Source organism: Amborella trichopoda, chromosome 10 (genome assembly GCF_054954075.1).
Source record: "Amborella trichopoda isolate Santa Cruz 75 chromosome 10, AtrichopodaSantaCruz75HAP2 v2.0, whole genome shotgun sequence".
In the NCBI taxonomy this organism is placed as follows: domain Eukaryota; kingdom Viridiplantae; phylum Streptophyta; class Magnoliopsida; order Amborellales; family Amborellaceae; genus Amborella; species Amborella trichopoda.
In genome coordinates this window covers 547475-567096 of record NC_142345.1, presented here as the reverse complement: position 1 = coordinate 567096, position 19622 = coordinate 547475, and the positions used below count along the sequence as shown (strand labels likewise).

The 19622-nt window shown below is 35.8% G+C and overlaps 1 protein-coding gene across 8 annotated transcripts in view; it reads left to right on the top strand.

The window, feature by feature from the left end:
- Positions 1 to 1326: 1326 nt before the first annotated feature.
- Positions 1327 to 19622, top strand: part of LOC18428042 (U5 small nuclear ribonucleoprotein helicase) — a 97612-nt gene continuing 79316 nt past the window's right edge. For 6 of the 8 annotated variants that reach the window (XM_088850276.1, XM_088850274.1, XM_088850272.1 and 3 more), the window contains exons 1-2: positions 1327 to 1639; positions 2109 to 2303. In XM_088850276.1, coding sequence (XP_088706402.1) covers positions 2197 to 2303 — 107 coding nt within the window. In that variant the 5' untranslated portion in view covers positions 1327 to 1639; positions 2109 to 2196. The remainder of the gene's footprint in view (positions 1640 to 2108; positions 2304 to 19622) is intronic. The other 2 variants (XM_088850273.1, XM_088850271.1) reach the window with 1 other exon arrangement.

Genomic DNA, 19622 nt, shown 5'->3' with positions numbered 1-19622 from the left:
TGGGGCCATGTGCACTTTGGCCCCCCATATAATTTTATAAAAAAATTTAAAATTAAATAAAATAAATTAATATATATTTGAATTTTTATAAATTTGTAAAATCAATAATTGTACTTTTATAAGTTAAAAAATCATAATTAAAATATTGAGAGATTCATAAAAATTCAAACAATAAAACTAAAATAATTTCAATAATAAAATAAACACAATTAAATTAATATGATGGGAAAATGATCCATATGATTTTAGGAATTCAATATGTAATAATGGGATACTCCACACAATTAATGGGGTACTCCGTCTTTAACTGTGGACTACAAACCACACTAGCTTTATCGAACTGACCCAGTATTTCCCATGACCCACAGTCCAAGCAGGGGTTCATTAGCGGGTCATCAAAGTTAAGTCGATAAATCAAGAGGTTGTAATCTCAGTCTGTGAATTACAGGTCCTCCCTTGTGGATTACAGGTTTTCCCTTAAAGACGAGTCAAGGTCACGACGCCCTGATGTGACCACAGCTCTATGACGCATATGGGTATCTCTCGCACATACATACGTTTCACCAAAAGGTGGATATCTGGCTTTCCCAAATGATCTATCGATATGCATGCTGTGTGATGGAATATGTATGAGGTTTTGGCCCCTGTATCAGTAGCCCTACCATTACACATAAGGGTCACATAGTCCCTTAACTCTCTCATCTAGGCATAAGCTTCGACTTCATCAAGGGCTAACCCAAAACCCTCATCGATTAATTCTTTATGCCCAGGTACTTTGGTTTTTCCAACCGACTGCCCTAAATCGATAAGCACAGTCCGATATAAACAAACATTATTCGTTTAGTATGATCCTCGAGGGTCCACACTCTCACTAAATTTATGTTTCACTATAATAAAAGCATTTCAATACACACTCATAAGGCCACATAAACCCAACAACTCAAACTAGTTGCTCCCCTTTGATTTGATTTTATCAAATAACTATGACATCAGAGACGTAGAGAAAATACACCAAAAGAGATAAAATATTTTTCGGTTCTCGAAGGCAATAAAATTTAAATTTTTGGTTTTTTAACAACTATAAATTTTAAATTTAACCGAAAACACTTTGAATTCGGTTCTTCAATAACAAAAAAATGACATAAAAAACAGATACAGTGGTAATAACGAAAACTATTCGGTAGAGCTGTAATAACTAAAATTATAACAAATATACATGTATTTTTGTAAAAGAAAAATAAAAAAAGAAAGACATAAGGCTGCCAACGGGTTTTGCGCTCGGCCCGGTTTGGGGCCACTAAATGGGACCCTTGAACTTGGAGTATAGACCTGAAAATTGGATTTTCGCGCTTTGTACGGCATAGACCCAATGCACAGTTGGTCCAGCATAGTGTCTGAACAGACCCAGTCCATTGGCAACCTTACCAACAGGGCCATAAACAATATTAAGCCAACCGCCATATTTTTATGTTTCTTTTTGTTTTCATCATATTTTGCATGCCGATTTGGCTCCACTGTTTTAGGGCTCCGTCTCTCTCTCTTGATCGTCTAGGGTTTTTCTATCTCCAACCAGGAATTCTAGAGTGTTTTTCATTCGTTTGGCTTCCTAAGTTCAGTTCCTGCGTGCAACAATATCATGGTAAATTAACTCATGACCAAATTAGATTTTACGAGAGAGATGATAACTTTAGGGGTTTGTTGGAGTTGCAGTTGCTGTTTTCTCTGATTTTGATGCAGTTTTAGGTTGGAGAGGGATTGGATTTAAGATAAACCGTTTGTTTGCTGATTTTTTGGTTGATTAAGTTATTTGAAATTTTATTGGGGATTATGAGTTTCAGCTGTTGATTTTTGTGGTTTTGGTGGAGGTGGTTCATCTCTTTTAGGCCAAATTAATTGCAAACTGATTCTCTCCGTTTTTGAGGTCCAAACTTAAAATACAGTATGAGATTTTTCAGAATCTGGCTTTCATTATTTTACTTCTCTAGTTTGGTTGCGATTTCGAAACTGTGCAGTTGAGCATGATTTATTATCAATTTAAATTGAACATAATTTACTTTCAATTTAAACTGAATAGAATTTACTAATTTTAATGAATTGAAATTGACCAGGATTTAAGTTTCAGTAGCCTGAAAAAAGTTATCATGACTTCATCAACGGGTCATTGACTGCAATTGAAGAGCCAGTAGTTAAAAAAAAATGTTGATTCAGTTACCTCGGTTAACAACCTCACTGAGGGAACCCATTGATGTGGATCATGCCTATCTGCAACGCAAGTTTATCCTTCAGAAGCTCCAATCACAGAGGTAATTGTCTGGCTTTTACTCTTCATCTATACTCTGAAATTCTGAATTGAAAAAGTCAATTAAAGTGTTCACTATTTTGCATGGATGGTTCCAAACAGTTTGCTGGGTTATATATTGGAATTTTGAGGGTTAATCGCACATGGGACCTTGATTCTTAAGAGGAAGCAAAAAAATGTCAATTTGAACAATCACAGTACAATGTGGGATTCCTTCCATATTGCACATGATAATATTGAGAACATGATGTGTAACAAAGTGATTATCTTAATTACCTGAGTAAATGTGCCAAACTGTTTTTTTGCCTTGGGCTGTCTTGTGAATGTTCACTGGGAAAGAAGAGACGGGTATTGTATTGGGTTTTTGAAAATGAATGGAGAACAGAAAACACCATATGGTTTCAATGAGATGGTAATATAATAATTATGATATAGTGGTGATGGTATGGGGAGAGTGGGTCTCTTTGTCTTAACCCATTTTTACCTTTAAAAGAACCGAAAGTGGCACATTGAGTACAATGTTGTACTTGGGAATGGTGATACACATTTTAATCCAATTGAAGTTATGTGAAATTATCAATAAATCAAAGGCCTTATGTAGGTCAATTTTAAGGCAGGAGCTCTCTCTTTTGTTTATTGCCTTGCCATGGCTGGTTTCACAAGCAATTATGACTTTGCTTAGATATGGTCCCTTTTTTGGAGGAAAACATCTTGATTAAGGCTAATGATGTGGTTGAAAACTAATTTCTACCTATTGGCGATAATTTGCTAGTCGCCTTGTATATGACATTGCGGAGGCTGAAAGATCTCAAATCGGTCATGGAGGGAAGACCTTTTTTCTTGGGATAAGGTTGATGAAGGTTTGTCAAGGTTTTGCATGATGGACTGTCTCTTAAAGGTGTCTTTGATTGCATTGGATATTTTAGGGCCAATGATGGGCCAGAAATTTGGAATAATTTGGGTGAGAAACCATCATGACCAGGGGAATTTTTTAGGCTATGACTCATGAGGGTTTTGGTGATTTCCTTGGAAGTCACCTCCCTTTAAAGGTGAAAGTTTTCTTCAGATTTTGGATTAAAAGGGATTTGACATAACATGGAAATAGATTGCTCAGCGCCCAGAATGTTACTGAAGAAAGCAATGGCCTTTTTTACAATTTCCTCTTTATTCTCGGTAACTTAGCCATCTTGCTTCTTAGGTTTTAGGATAGTGGGACAATACCTCCTAGTCATGGTTGTAGAGAATTAGAATTTTGTGCAGGAGTCACCATGAGTAAGCCAATTTTGCCTATTGTTGATACCAAAGGGAAACCTTATTAGTGGGTGCTTTGGAATGCTTGCTTCTAAGTTATCTTTCCTCATCTTCGATGTTCAAGGTTTAACGGTTGAGACTCAAGTTGATCTAATTTGTTCTCTACGTTCCTTACTACGTATTGAACATAATTGGTGGTCTCAAAGTTCAACTTTTGAAAGGATTTTCTAGTGTTTTTAAGTTCTGTTTGGGCACTAAATATAACACAACTCTTAAATTTTTTACCTCAACATTTTTTTATAATTTCATAACTGTCTTTGTGGGCAATCAATATGTTGAAAAATCTGAAAGATTTTGGACCCCACTCAATTGTTCGATTTTTAGTTGGATAGAGTTGTGATCAGAGACAGGGATGTGAGCCAGATTTGGTCTAGGAAGGGTAGGAATTTGAGAATCATGGAAACATTTGAGTCATCTGCTTGAGACCAAGATTAATTATTCATGAATGGGCGCCCTTCATACTTGATTATTTCTCCATGAATATTCTTTGGAGTACTTCTCTAAATCTAAGAGACTGAAGATGGATTCTGCACTTTCTAGGGATAGGCTGCCCCGCACCCCCCAATTTCTCATCCTCAAAGATAGGGGCATTAAAATTGCCCGCTGCTAGCCATGGTTTGTATTAATATTAGGAGTGGGATTAGGGAGTTCTGACCAAAGATCCCTATGAGTTTTTGGGGTTATCGAAGGCATGGAGTTGAGGGTTTGTACAATATATGTGTATTGCTTGGGGTGATGAAATGAATACTTGTAAGTTTAGGTCCTTTTTCGTAAGCTCCCAAACTTGGGCACCCTCAATTTTAACGTCGTTTCCCACTGCATCGTAGGGAACATTCAGGTTATTGAAGGTCTTTATGAAGTTCTTAGAGCTAAGATATCTCTTATTTTGTTTAGTACTTGGAAGAGAGGTTTCTGTTTAAGGATGAATTTCCTAACTTTAGTTTTGTTTTATGTTCATTTAGCCCCAAATGTTTCGGGTGATCGTACTTTGAGGGAGAGGTTTGTGATTGGGAGGATTTTGGATCAGAGGTGATGTTGTGGGGAGTTGCCACCTCAGCTTTAAGAGTCAGGAGTTTCGTCATTTACTAGGGGAAAAAAAATAAAATAAAGCTTAATATGAGAGGAGATGGATTAGAGGTGTCAATCTCAAAGAGAGATGCAGGTCTATGAGCTACACTACGATTGTCCTACAAAGTTCCATGTTTACACAAAGAGAATTAAGAGGAGATTTATTCAAGGACAAAATAAATCTTCCCTATATCTAGGCATGGCATATTATGATCGATAAATCATGATATTGTGTTGTTGCTTGGATATGCATAACCATGTTAAGATTACTTTGTTGACTTTATAATTTATGTTACAGTAATGTTTTTATATATGCTGATACATATGAAAAGTAATTTGATGTTCTAGGAACATCACATTATATTTAATAGTAGGGAATTTGGACTACATAGACACAACTTTTGCAATGCTTGCATGCATTTTGTTGGACTCTAATTGCTTGAAGTTTTCTAGGAATTCAGCAATAGTAATTGAACGTGAGAAATAGCACCGTAACCATTCAAGCGCATCCTTGAAACCAAATAGCGTACGAGTTTTAGTCTTGTGATGCTCAGAACCTTGGATGCTTGTACATGCCTAACGTAGTGGTATTGTGCTATGGCAAGACCAACTCTTGATGCATCGGGCAGTCCTTCGACTAGTCAAGAAAGTTTTAATGAGCCTTTTGACCCACCCAATCCATCCTTTGATGACCCCCTTTATGATGATCCACATCCCAAGGTCACAAGGAGATCCATGAAGAGAAGGCCAACGTTTTGAAGGAATTATTTTTAGTTGGAAAATTGTTTCATGCGGGCTGGACCACATTTCTACAATATGCGGTCCAGAGTATAAAGCATCCATCTTAAAGATGGATGCAAATAGGTGGTCCATCTAGAAACAAGTGGAACTAATGGTCCAAATATTTTTGTAATATAATTATTATTTCTAGTTTTCCTTTTTTATATTCATGATCTCCATGTTTAAGATTATATATTCTCTAAAAATTAGGATCAAATTATGTTTAAAAAATATATTTATTGCCAAGCCCGCATTTCTACAATATACGGGCTGGCCGCATAGAAACTTTGTCCTTTTTAGTTTATTGCTTTTTTTATAGTTTTCTAGTTATTTCTAGTATTTTAATTAAAGTTATGGGCTGTTTAGGTATCTTTTACATTTTCATTTAAGTGAAGGGTAGTTTTGATCTTTTTTTAATCATCATGTAATAAAAGGACCTGGATTGTTAGGATTTCTAACACTTTTTGGGGCGTGAACAGTAAAAACAAACTGTGAATAGTGCCAGCAAGCCCTATGTACGGTTTTGGGGTCACTTTTTTATGCAAAGAAAGCCAGATCCACTCAAATGTGGCATGTTTTGATGGTTTCTTGAATTTTTTTGTTTCGTTTCTCTATTTTCCTGAATCAAATTAGTATCAGAGCCAAGGTTTTATTCAAAAATAAAGTTTAGAATTTACCACCAAGATTTTACTGATTTCAGGCTAAAATTTGCCAAATCAGCCTAGAGTTTGCTGTTTTTGGCTTAGTTTTGTTGGTTCTCTGCCTAGGGATTGTAATTTCGGTGAACCTATGGCAGCAAGAAGAGGTCGAGGTAAGGGTATTCATATGGATCCACCTTGTGACGTGCGGGATCAGGAGAATAGAGTATTATGAGACAACAAGTTCAAGAACGTGCAAGGCGGTTTGCGGGCATCAATGGTGGGTTGTCCGTCCATGGTGATGTTAAGTACAATCCTTTTCACTATCGTGCTCTGTAGGATGAGTTGAGTGAAGGGCATATGATCGGAGGTATGGGTGGTACTCGAAATCCATAGATCTACAAGTCGATATTCCTGATTTTGAAGGAAAGTCACAGCCCGACGGCTTTATAGACTAGCTAACACAATAGAGAGAGCATTTGATTACAAGGATGTGCCATAGAATAAAAAGGCTAAGATTATTGCCATTAAATTGAAGAAAGGTGCTTTGGTATAGAGGGAACAAGTGAGGGCAAGGCGAGAGAAAATGGGAAAGCCCAAAGTTAATGCTCGGGAGTAGATGAAAAAGAAATTAAAAAGAAAAAGTACCTACCTGAAAATTATTTTACAATCTTTATATCAGAGATACATGTGTTGCGCCAAGGATATAGGTCGGTGGATGAATGCACATATGAGTTTCACCTTTTGATTGCTCGTTGTGATGTGATTGAGTGGGAGGAGCAGTCTATTGCTAGGTTTATGAATGGACTGCGCCAATCAATTCAAGATGACATCTCGCATTGTAGGAACAACCCACCAACAAGGTTCCTTGGACCCCAGGAGTTGGGAGACCTGAGAGGGGCCCCAATAGGAACATCAAGTGCTACAAGTGTTCGGGGATTGGGCATGTCTTGTCTCATCACAGCGCCCAAATCGCAAGTTTGTTGACCTTTCTGAGGAGTTTTATGATGAGGACAACAAGCATTGTTTTGAAGGTGATCTCATCTACAATAAGCCAGTTGATGAAGAGGACTTGGAAGTGACTTATGGTGATCATGAGGAGGCATTGATGATGATCATGAGGAGGATGATGATCATGAGGAGGCATTGATGATCCGGCCAACATGATTACGCCTTGGGCCATGGAGGAAATGATTGGTTTCACACAAACATATTTCATACACATTGTACTGCATATGGGAAAGTGTGTAATCTAATCATCGATTGAGGGAGTTGCGAAAACATAGTTTTTCAAAAGATAGTTGACAAGCTTAAGCTCCAGACAGAAAATCATCGAAAGCCTTATAAACTTGCACAGTTCAAGAAGGGCATTGAGGTAGCTATTTCTAAACGATGTCGTATTTCTTTTTCTATTGGAAAAACATCATCATCATCATTGTCAAAGCCTTTTCCCAACTAATGAGGGTTGGCTACACGAACCTGTTTTGCCATTCTATTCTATTGAGGGCCATACCCTCAGTGAGGCCCTAAGTCCCCATATATTTTCTCACTACTTCCAATCATGACCTTTTAGGCCACCCGTGCCCTTTTTGAGCCTTCACGTGAACTAACTCGCATGTCCTTATAAGTATTGTATTGGCCACACATGGCCAGCCAACCTAATTCTACTCTCTCTCATCTTATCGCCTATTAGTGCCGCGCTTAAATTTTTTCAATTATATTCATTTTGAAGTCTATCCCTTCTTGTCAATTAGGATATATAGGTCATTTTAACCATTGTATGGACATGTAATGTCCTTGAACATTGAATTATAATATATAAGGTGTCTGGGGCCTTGAGATGGTCAATTACGCATGATTTTAAGAAATTAAAAGAGAGAAAAGCTTAAGCTTTTGGAACCCTAGCTTGGGGTTTGGAGAAGAAATCCTAGGTTTCCTTGAATTGTGGTTATGTTTGGCTTGTTTCTTGCTGATTTTAATGTTCCTTCAAATTTTCCCTACGTCAGTTATTCTTTCATCTCAACATCCTCATCTCTGCTACACTCATTCTATGGGTATAGTACTTTTGACCCCCTAACATTCCGCCCCATAGAGCATAGCTGGTCTCAAAGCTGTCCTATAGAACTTGCTCTTCAACTTCATTGGTATGTGGCGATCACATAAAATTTCAGTTGGACACTTAACTTCACTCGCTCAACTCTAATTCTACGTACGACGTCTTCCTCAATCTCTCCATTTTCGTAGATTATTGACCCAAGATATCGAAAGTGCGCTCTTTTTGATATTTCTTGGCTGTCAATCTTAACTACTTTCTTATTTCTACTCCTATTATTGCTAAACTTGCATTCCATATATTTTGTCTTTGTCCGGCTAATTTTAAAGCCTTTATATTCTAGAACATCTTTCCAAAGTTCTGACTTTGTCTTGATTCCGTTTCGGGTCTCATCGATTAAAACTATGTCATATGTGAACAACATGCACGATGGTACCTCATCTTGTAGGTGCTTAGTTAAGTTGTTCATAACTAAGACAAAGAGGTATGGGCTCAATGCTAACCCTTGATGTAGACCTATTGTTACTGCAAAGTCACTTGTCTCTCCACTAGTTGTTCGTACACTAGTTAGCGCTTCATCTTACTCACCAAATCGATGTAGTGCCTGAAGACTCATTTCTTTTTCAACACCCACCAAATCAAATCTTGAGGTACTCTATCATAAGCTTTCTCTTGATCTATAAAGACAATGTGGAGGTCTTTTCCCTTCGCTTAAACTTCTCAATTAGTTGCCTAAGTAGAAAAATAACCTCGGTTGTTGACCGACCTAGCATAAAACTAAATTTGGTTTTTTCTTATGCACTTGTTTCATGCCTTAATCGTTGCTCAATCACTCTCTCCTAGAGTTTCATAGTGTGGCTCATAAGTTTGTTCCCTCGATAGTTTGCAGAATCTCATGTCTCATTTGTTCTTGTTAATAGGTACCACAATATTTTTCTTCCATTCGTTTGGCATTTTTTTTTTCTCAACATCTTGTTCAACAACTTGGTCAGCCAGTCAATGCCAATCTCCCACATACATTTTCAGACCTCTATTAGGATACCATCTAGTCTTAAAGCCTTTCTATCTTCATCATTTTCAACGCTTCCTTCATTTTTGATATCCTAATCATATGAATGTATCTATTACCTCCGCCCTCATTTATGCCGACGGTTCCCTTCTCCCATTATATTCCCATTATGTTCGTCATTAGTAATTTATGAAAATAAACTCTTCACCTTTCTTTGACCTCTTCATCTTTCACCAAGACCCTTTGATCCTCACTCTTTATGCGTTTAATATAGTTTAGTTCCCTATACTTTTTTTCTCTCATGTTTGCTAATTTGAAGACATCTTTTTTGCCTTTTCATGTTCCCAGTTTACTATATATATTATCATATGGCTTAAGTTTAGACTTTCCTACTATTTGTTTAGTATATTCTTAGCATTTTTATATAATTCTAAGTTTTGAATATTTCTATTACATTGCCAAGTTTTATAACATGATCGTTTTTTATTAATGGCCTTTTGTACCTCATCGCTTCACCACCAAGTTTTCTTATCGAAATTTCTGTTCCCTCTAGATTCTCTTAGAACTTCTTTTGCAACTTTCTTAATAGAGTCAACCATCTCATTCCACATAATATTGACCTCATGTTCAGAGTTTCATTCTATGTTTATCTCAAGAAAATTATTTAGAAAGTGTTTTAAAGAGATTTAAGATGGAAAATTACAAGCTCATAGATACACTTGTTTGTAAAGGCTTGAAATTATCAAAGAAAGTGTGTCCATTAAATGACAGTGACAAAGCTGAAATGGAAAGAATTCCATATGCTCAAGTTGTAGGATGCATAAATTATGCCATGTTGTGTATAAGACCTGATTTGAGACATGCATATGGTCTTGTAAGTAGATTTCTTTAATTAAGTTATTCCTAAATAATTTTATTTTCTCATTTTTTTAAATTCCACCACCTAGTTCTTGTACACCTATTAATTTCACCTGTTCTGTTCCATATCTTTACTCAGACGTCCATAACCATGAGCCTATGTTGGGTAGTCAAACTCTCTCCTAGGATAACCTTGGGTCTTTACATGATGGTTGATCTACCTTCTTAACTAGGAAGAAGCCTTTTTGACTTTTATGTGATCCACTTTATAGGTTATTAAATGTTCATCTTGCTTTTTAAAGTAAGTGTTTGTTAGTGCTTGGTCGTAGGCCATAGCAAAATCGAGAATATTCTCACCCATCTCATTTCTTTCCCCAAACCCATATCCCCCATGTACGCCCTCATATCTTCTACTATCCTTCCCTACATGACCATTTAAGTCCCCTCCTAAAACAGTTCTATCTCCATTTGGTACGTCTTGGACTATTCCATCCATGTCCTCCCAAAATTGTCTCTTAATTCTATTCTCTAGCCCTACTTGTGGTGCATCAGCATTAATTACGTTAAATTATCTCTTCCCTTAATACGAGTTTAATTAATAGGAGCCTATCACTTATTCTCTAGACATTAACTACTTTATCTTTTAAATTTGTTTGCTATTATGCCTACGTCATTTCTATTATTATCCTTTCTTATATGCTAAAGTTTATACCCATCTATTTTTTTTTTATCTTTTTCTCATTTCCATTTAGTTTCCTGTGGACATGCTATGTTTACTCTCCTTTATCTCATTGTATCTACTAACTCCATACCCTTATCTGTAAGCGTCCTTACATTCCATATGGCTAGATGAATCCTATTAACTTGGGCTTGCTTCTTTACCCATGCTCATCCAGAATGTCGTGGGAACCTTTGTCTAGTTTTCAACACAACTGGGTGGCGCTGCAATCCGTCGCTTCAGGGGAGCACCGTAGCTAACCTTGCTTATTTCTCACTGTACCCGGGTTTTAGTACAGTGCGTCTCTTCTAGAGTGGATACTGTAGGTTTAGAATTTATGATAAGTTTTGGCAAAGTTTTACGTTGGCTGCCTACTTAACACAACCCAGCCCCTTGACCCGGGCGTGAGATGGGTTAAGGGAAAGTTTAAGGTCCTCACTGTTCTTAGACCAATAAGAAAAAATAACATATGACAAATAATAAAGGGGCATATGTTGAATAAAAAAGTACATAAAACTTAATTATAAAGGATAAACCATCATAAACCATATAATCTTAGAGTTCATAAATAAACTAAATAAATGTCTAATATCACAATTTTCATTGGGTGACTTTGAGATGGTACCATCACACCATCGATCGTTTGACACCAACTGATCAAAGACTATCATTTCTCTTTTAGTCCCAATTCTCTGTGTCTCCTCCAAATCATCATTCACATGCTCTCTCCATTTTTTTTTATAATTTACTTTCACTCACTTCATCCATTGCTTCCACAACTTCATTATCATCAAGCTGATCTTTTTGTCTTTTGTTATCTTGAATGTTGACTGGTTTTCATTAATCCAAGGGTATCAAATGCAAGATGTGGCTTGAGGCACTACAGGCGTCCAATGCACTATGGCTTGATGCAGGCGTGTCAGTTCCAATGTGACTTATAAATATAAAATGTTGTTTAAAAAGTATATGAATATAAAGAGTAACATAAATATGTGATTTGTTTCATAGTAGGCATTTTAGTTTAGTATATGTCTCCAATATATGCATTGTCTCACTCATTAATAGAGTAACAATGACGTTTTCTTTATATTTATCTCCATGACTTAATAAACAAAAGAGATGAGTAAATAGGATATCCATATGTAAAGCATATATTGTTCAAATTTTTTTTTGTAGATTGTAAGTTCCTTACAAATACTTCTCACTCCATTATTTGCAAGGGAGAATGACTTCCTATTGCGTACATCTATTGGAAAAACATACAAAGTTGAAATATGTGGAGAAGTAGTGCCTATGGATGCCTGCAATTTGTTGTTGGGGAGACCATGGTAGTGTGACAGGCATACCACTCATGATGGTTTCAAAAACACTTACTCCTTAGTCAAAGATAGAGTAAAGTGATTCTGAGACCCTCTAAGATGGAAAGTGCTTCAAAATCAAGAGAGGGCAATACTAATCTCTTATCTTTGATGGAATCCATGAGGGATTTGAGTGAGTTTGATGTGTTGCATGCTGTGGTGCCAGTTGAAGAAAAACCCAGTAGTTCCATTCCTCTTGAGCTAGAGTTATTGAACTTTATGGCGCATGATGGGTACCATGCTAAATTGGGTACCAAGCTATAATTTAGCAATGCTTATCATCCACAGACTGATGGTCAAACTGAGATGGTTTACTGAACCCTTGGTAGCCTACTTCAGAGCATAGTGGGTGACCCGAAGAGACATGGGATTTGGCTTTGCCCCAAGCCGAGTTTGCTTATAACAGTTCCTGCAGTAGATCAATTGATAAGATCCCATTTGATGTCATGTATGGGTGGAATCTTGCCCATATGTTGGATTTGACTCCTGTACTAGCTAATGGGAAAGGACACCTAGATGCTGACAGTATGATTGAGCAAATGACAGATGTCCATAACGAGGTTCGAGCTAATTTGGAGATTGCCACTACTATGTACAAGGAAGCTACAAATAAACATAGGCGATTCAAAGAGTTTTAGGTGGGCCATTTGGTGATGGTTTATCTACGCAAAAGATATGCTTCCTTTGGGCAAATACAACACGCTGAATGATAGGAAGCTTGGACTGTTTCAGGTGCTGAAGAAGATGGAAAGTAATGCCTATAAGATCGACCTTCCAGCTGAGATTGAGACATCAAATGTGTTCAATGTTGCTGATCTTTTCAAGGACCACGGACTTGAAGTAGCAATAGAAGAAAGGCCAAACTCGAGGTCGGGTTGTGCCCAAGTAGGGTAGAATGATGCACCGGGCAGTCCTTCGACTAGCCAAGAAAGTTCCCATGAGCCTTTTGACCAAATCAATTCATCCTTTGACAACTCCCATTATGATGATCCACTTCTCAAGGTCACAAGGAGATTCAGGAGGAGAAGGCCGACTTTTGAAGGAATTTATTTTTAGTTTTTTTTGAAGAAGGTTCACTTTATATTTATAGAATAAAAAGTTACAATAGAGAATAGAGGTCGGCATCCCACAAATTGGGTGCTCAGTATACAAAAATATTTTTATAGAGTATAAAAGAGGGAGCAGAGAGATAGGGGAGAAGTGAGACAAAAAGAAGAGGCGGAGGAGGGTGGCTTTAGTACAGAGCCTGATGCACAAAAATATTTCGATTATATACAAAGTTCTCAAAGTTTTGTACTGTCTACTTAGTGACCTTTGATTCTTCCGTCCTTACTGGCCTTGCTGCAAGAGGGAGAGAGAGTGAGGGCCCATGATATGAATTTTAAGGAAAGGATAGACGAGACGAAGGGTCAGGAGGGTGGGAGAGAGTTATGAGAGAGAGTTAGAGGTAATGGGGAGCAACATAGAGGGTGAATGAAAGAGGAGACGAAAGGAGGGGTTAAAAGAGTGAGAAAGAGTTGGAGGTAAAAGGGAGCTTTCTAGGATATACTTTTCTGATTACTGCAAAATGAACTTTCTAGGATATACTTTTCTGCCTCTTTTTTCCTTTCCACCCCCTCCTTTTTTTTTTCCTTCCTTTTTCCTTTTTTTTCCCCTTTTGAGTATGTATAGATTTTTTTTTTTCCTTTTGAAAAGAAATAGGATGAAGAAATGGAAGAGGGGTGAAAGATGGGGAAAGAGAAAAGATTATAGAGGAGTGAGGCTTCATGACAGAGGTTGATACATAAAATAGCTACAAAAATATACATGCTGTATTTGGAACTTTCTTTTGAGTGAGCTTCGATTCTTCCCGTCCTTACTAGCCTTGTTGCAAGAGGGAGGGGAGGGACGAGGGCCATTGGTGTGAAGGATAGAAGGGGTAAGAGAGATGGGGTGTTGGGGTGGGCTTTGAGGAGGGGGATGATTGACAACAATGAGGGGCTTAAGAGAGGAGAGAGAGATGAAGGGTAAGGAGGGTGAGAGAAAGTTAAAGGTAATGGGGAGTAGTAGATTGGGGGAATGATAGGCGAGATGAAAAGAAGGGTTAAGAGAGAGAGGCAGAGTTGGAGATAATGGGGAGCAGTAGAGATGAGGAGAGAATAGCGAAGAGCCTAAATACTTCAAAATAAATTTCTAGGATATACTTATCAATCTTTTTTCCTTTTTTTCCCCTTTTTTTTTTCTTTTTTTTTCCCAATTTTTTCCTACTTTTCTTTTCCTCTCTTTTTTTTTGTTGAGAGAAATAGGACGGCAAAATTAATTTATTTTAAATTTTTTGCTGTTTTTACAGTTTTCTAGTTATTTCTAGTATTTTAATTTAAAGTTAGGGCAATTTAGGGATATTTTTTGTTTTAAATTAAGTGAAGGAACTTGTGGGGTATTTTTTCAATGTTTTAATTTAAGTGGGGGAAGTTTTGGTCTTTTTTATCATAATGCAATAAAAGACTTGGGGATTTAGGGTTTCTAACACTTTTTGGGGTGTGAACAATAAAAACAAACTGTGAATAGGCCATCCCTTATTTAGGGTTTTGGGGGCACTTTTTTGTGCAAGGAAAGCCTGATCCACTTAAATCTGGCATGTTTTGATGATTTATTGAATTGCTTTGTCTCTTTTCTCTATTTTCCTGCATCAATGCTGGTACTAGATTTTTTTTTTAAGGTGTTAATGTTATATACATACGAGAATATATATTACGAAAGATCTTTAAGAAGAAGCCATCCCACAAGCTGGGTGCTAAGAGCATACATGTAGGGGTTGGGATTATAGACAAATAGTGAGAAAAATAGCGATGAGGAGGAGAGAAGCAGAGAAAACCCATAAGGTTGGGGGAATTAAAGATAAAAAGATGATTGTCTCTAGCGATTGGCCTCCATAAAAGGAGGATACTTGAATGAATAGGGCTGCTGAGAAAGGGAGTGCTTGACAGAAGATAATCCTCTAGAGAAGGAGGATGCTCGAGATGGAACGCGTTCTGTGAAGGAGGATGCTTAAAAGACCTTCCTGGAGATTGGTGGAGCTTGGGCGAGGGCATCAGTGAAACCTTAGCAGGGCCTATGAGTGGTGGCATGCCGTCTGGACATTTCCTGCAAATTTTATTTTTAATGGCTACAAAGGAGGGGAAGAGAGATACATGCGAAGGGGGAGAGGGTTTGAGGAGATAGGGGAGGGGAGGTGAGGGGGGGGGGAGGGGGGTAAGTAAGAGGAACAAAAAGAAAAATAGGGGGAGGGGAAGGTTAAAGGGAGATGCATACCGGAAAGAGCTGGAGAGAGAAAGGTTGTAGGGGTTGTGAATGGGAGGAGCGAGAGGCATACTGGAGAAAAGAAGAAAGGGGGGTGGGGGGGGTTTGGTTAAGGGGAAGCTTAGAGATGGGGGTATAAGGGGGAGGAGAGGGAGCATTGGATGGGAGAGATAGGGGTGGAAGAGTGAGATAGGGAGGGAGAATAGAAATAGAGATAAACAACTGAGGAGGCAGGGCAAGCTCTGCCCACCGTAATAGAAGATCATAATTCTAAAAGCTGATTTTCTTCTTTTTTTTTCCTTCTTTTTCTTTCTTTTTTTTTCTTTTTTTTGTCCATTTTTTTTCTTCCTATTTTTTCCTTTTTTATCCGTGTTTTTGTTTCTTCCTTTTTTTCCCATTTCGTTGTTCCTCTCTTTTTTTTTTTATTCTTTTTTTTTTAAATGACATAACTATTAAATTGTTATAGATACGAAACATTTGAGTACTTATCTGGGCAATCGCTCTACCAAGTCACCAGCCATTTGAGTACTTACGTTGGCTAAAAAAAGAAATCCCAAGGTTAGACCATTTAGAAATAAGGAAATATGTGAACTCCTCAAAAAGGGAAATATTTGGGAGGAAGATATACCTACTAAAAAAAATAGAAAAGCTATTTAAAATTTAATCTCATTTCTTGCCCCATTACTCTTAGGTTCATTTGCTTCTTACCATATCTTTATCTTGTCAAAAAAAAAGAAAAGAAAAAAGTTTCTAACCAGTGGGACACCAATATGTGATCTAACCATTTCACAATCAAGACTCAAACGTCTTAAGGAACTTCTCATCTTTATCACATTCAAAATCCTTTGCACTAACCATATATATATGTTAGTCCATGGACAGATGGAACAGTGTAGGCCCAACAATCTGGGCTCATCTAATGGTTACGACCTCATTTCGTAATGTAATTTTACTATCTTTATACAAATCCAAATCATATGAAGTTTTGGGGGGTTTATTCTATCATCAAAGCGCACCTAATAAAATATTAAAAAAATAATTTATAAAAAATAACTTAACCAAAATACCCCTAAAATTACCAAAATACCCTTGAAAATTTCAGGGGCATTTTGGTTAAATTATTTTTTGCTAATTCGTTTTTTGATATTTGTAGTAGATTTTCCTATTTATAGAAAATGGATGCTCTAAATTTTAAGTGATTGGGATTAGAAAAAAAAAAACAATAAAATTCAAATACAAAATGCAATCGTGACCATTGGATCGGACCAGATTCAATCTGGGCCATTGGGTGTTTACTGTAGCTGTCAGTCAGTGAGCTAACCTCAGATTCTCCCATATATATATATATATATATATATATATATATATATATATATAGGGAAAAGTTGAGATTAGCCCACTAGGTCATATGAACATATGAGCCCAACGGCCCAGATTGATCTGACGATCAAGGATGTCAGGTAGTGCTTGAATTTTATTTTATTTTCTACAAATCCATATCTCTGAAACTTTTAGGTGTGTGTTCTTCTCATTAAGGTGCACCTAATAAAAATATAAAAAAAATTATTCGTGAAAAACAAAATGATCAAAATACCCCCCAAAATTTTTTGGGGGTATTCTGGTTCATTTATTTTATGTAAAAGATTTTTTTAATATTTTACAAAGATTCACCTATTTTTGATAAACACATGCTTAAAATTTCAAGCGATTTGGATTTGTAGAAAAATAAAATAAAATTCAAACACTACCGGACATTTGCGATCGTCAGATCGGCCCAAATTCAATCTGGGCCGTTGGGCTTATATGTTCAGATGAGATAGTGGGCTAATCCCAGCTTTTTTCACACACACATATATATATATATATATATATATATATATATATATATATATATATATATATATATATATATATGAGAAACGATATCATGTCACTATGCCATTATAATATAATGAAACCACACTTCTAGAAAACCATGTTTGTGGTATTTGTATGCCCAAAAATTTTGCATACACTCTCTCTTCATCTCAATAATTAAATCTAAAAAAAAAAAAAAAGTGATCCCTATATATGGTCAAAATGAGTCCTTTTCAATAATAAATCTTGACCGTCCATTTGGTGAATGTCAAGATCTAGGCTTTATGAATTCAAAATCTATTTTTTCTTTTTTGACATTGTTTATCTAATGATAATAAAGTTATTTGTTTTTTTTTTTTAAAGATCCTTGTAAGGCCTAGATCTAAGCATCTCACCAAAATGGATGACCTATGTTAATTGGGCTAAGAAAATACTTTCTAGATTGTGTTTTCAAGTTTTTCTTTTTTGTGATTGTTCATTAGAATGGAAAGACCCTAGCATAGTTTTGAAGATTGTTTCATTGTATTACTATATATCCGTTGCATGAAATCACTCCCATATATATATATATATATATATATATATATATATAAAGGAAGCATCTACAAAACGCATATAGGTGAAGTTCTACAGTACTTCACCTACACCTTATCACCATCTAAAGTTCATCACACGGTCACAGTTTTCGGTAGTATTTGAATGTTTATAATTTTTGTACTAATCAGATTTATCTAAAATTTGGGGCGTGTGTACATATGACCAAGTCGCACAAAAATAAAATATGAAAAAGATAAAAGTCATAAAATAAAATGACGAAATTACTTTTGAAACTTTATAGGGGTATGTTATGTAATTGTTATCATTCAAATTATTTGTTTTATATTTTAGTCATGTGCATCTCACTAGGATGCACACACCTACAAAATTTCAGATCATTATGATTTGTAAAATAAATATTAAAATTCAAACACTATCAAACATTTGTGACCGTGTGATAAACTTTGAACGGTGATAAAGCTGTAGGTGAAGCCCTATAAAACTTCACCTATGGGCGTTTTGTAGTGTTTTCCACACACACATATATATATATATATATATATATATATATATATATATATATATATATATATATATATATATATATATATATATATATACCATTACCCTACACTTTGTAGGTAGTACAGCTGTCTTAGAAGCAAGGACAGAAGATCTATTATCTAATCTTAGATGTCTGACCCTATCACATTATAAATGGTATAAAGACGTATTTTTTTCAAGATTATTAACCAAAGAAGATAGTGCATCAGACTTTTGGAAAGAAAAATTTATAGCAGGATTACCACATTTATTTGCTGAGAAAATAAAAACTAGACTCAAAAATAAACATGGAGGAATTATTCCATACTCTGCATATACTTTAGGAGAATTATCTGCTGAAACATGTGCAGAAGGCCTAGCCCTGTGTACAAATATGAAATTAAAAAAACAATTAGACAAACAAAATATGACAGGCAAAAAAGAATTAGGAGATTTTTATAAACAATTTGGTTATCATGTTAATCTAACTGAAAAGTCACATAAAAAGAAGAAATATCAGCAACATAAAAACCCAAAACCTTTTAGGGAAAGGAAGTCTAAAAAGAAAGATAAATTTATCAAAAAATTTTCACCAAAAAATAAATCTAAATGTAAATCAGGCAAAAGAAAATTACCCATCTGCTATAAATGTGGAAACGTAGGACATTATAAAAATAATTGTAGAGTAAAACAAAAATTGAATAACATAATCTTAGATGAGAAAATAAGAAACCAAATATATGAAATAATTTCATTAGACATTTCTGATACTAGTAGTAGTCATTCTGATAGTGATACATCTAATTCAAGTTCTGATTTCATAGGGTATATAAGTGATGATCACATAATCATAACAACAAGTTCAGAAGAAGATAACAGTTGTTCTTGTAATGTTTTAACCAATGAAGATAATCTAATATTAGACTTAATAGAGAAAATTACAAACCCAGATGAAAAAAGGGAAATCATTACTCAATTCATTAATATAACTAAATCAAAGAATACGTCCACTAGTCTTCTTAGAAGCCCTAATGAATATAATTTCTCTGACATAGTAAAAAGACAAAGTACAAGAGATATGAATAATAGAGAACCTACTATTACGGAATTAAGGAAAGAACTAAATGATGTAAAAACCGAAATAAGAGATTTAACAAATAGAATTCAAATACTAGAATTACATCAAGAAATATACAAAGAAGAAAAGAATTCTAAAGAATTAGAATTTGACCAATTAATGATTGAAGAAATTCCTGTTACATCATTTAGGTGGAAATCTCACCATCCTTTTAACCATTCAGAGAATCCACTAAT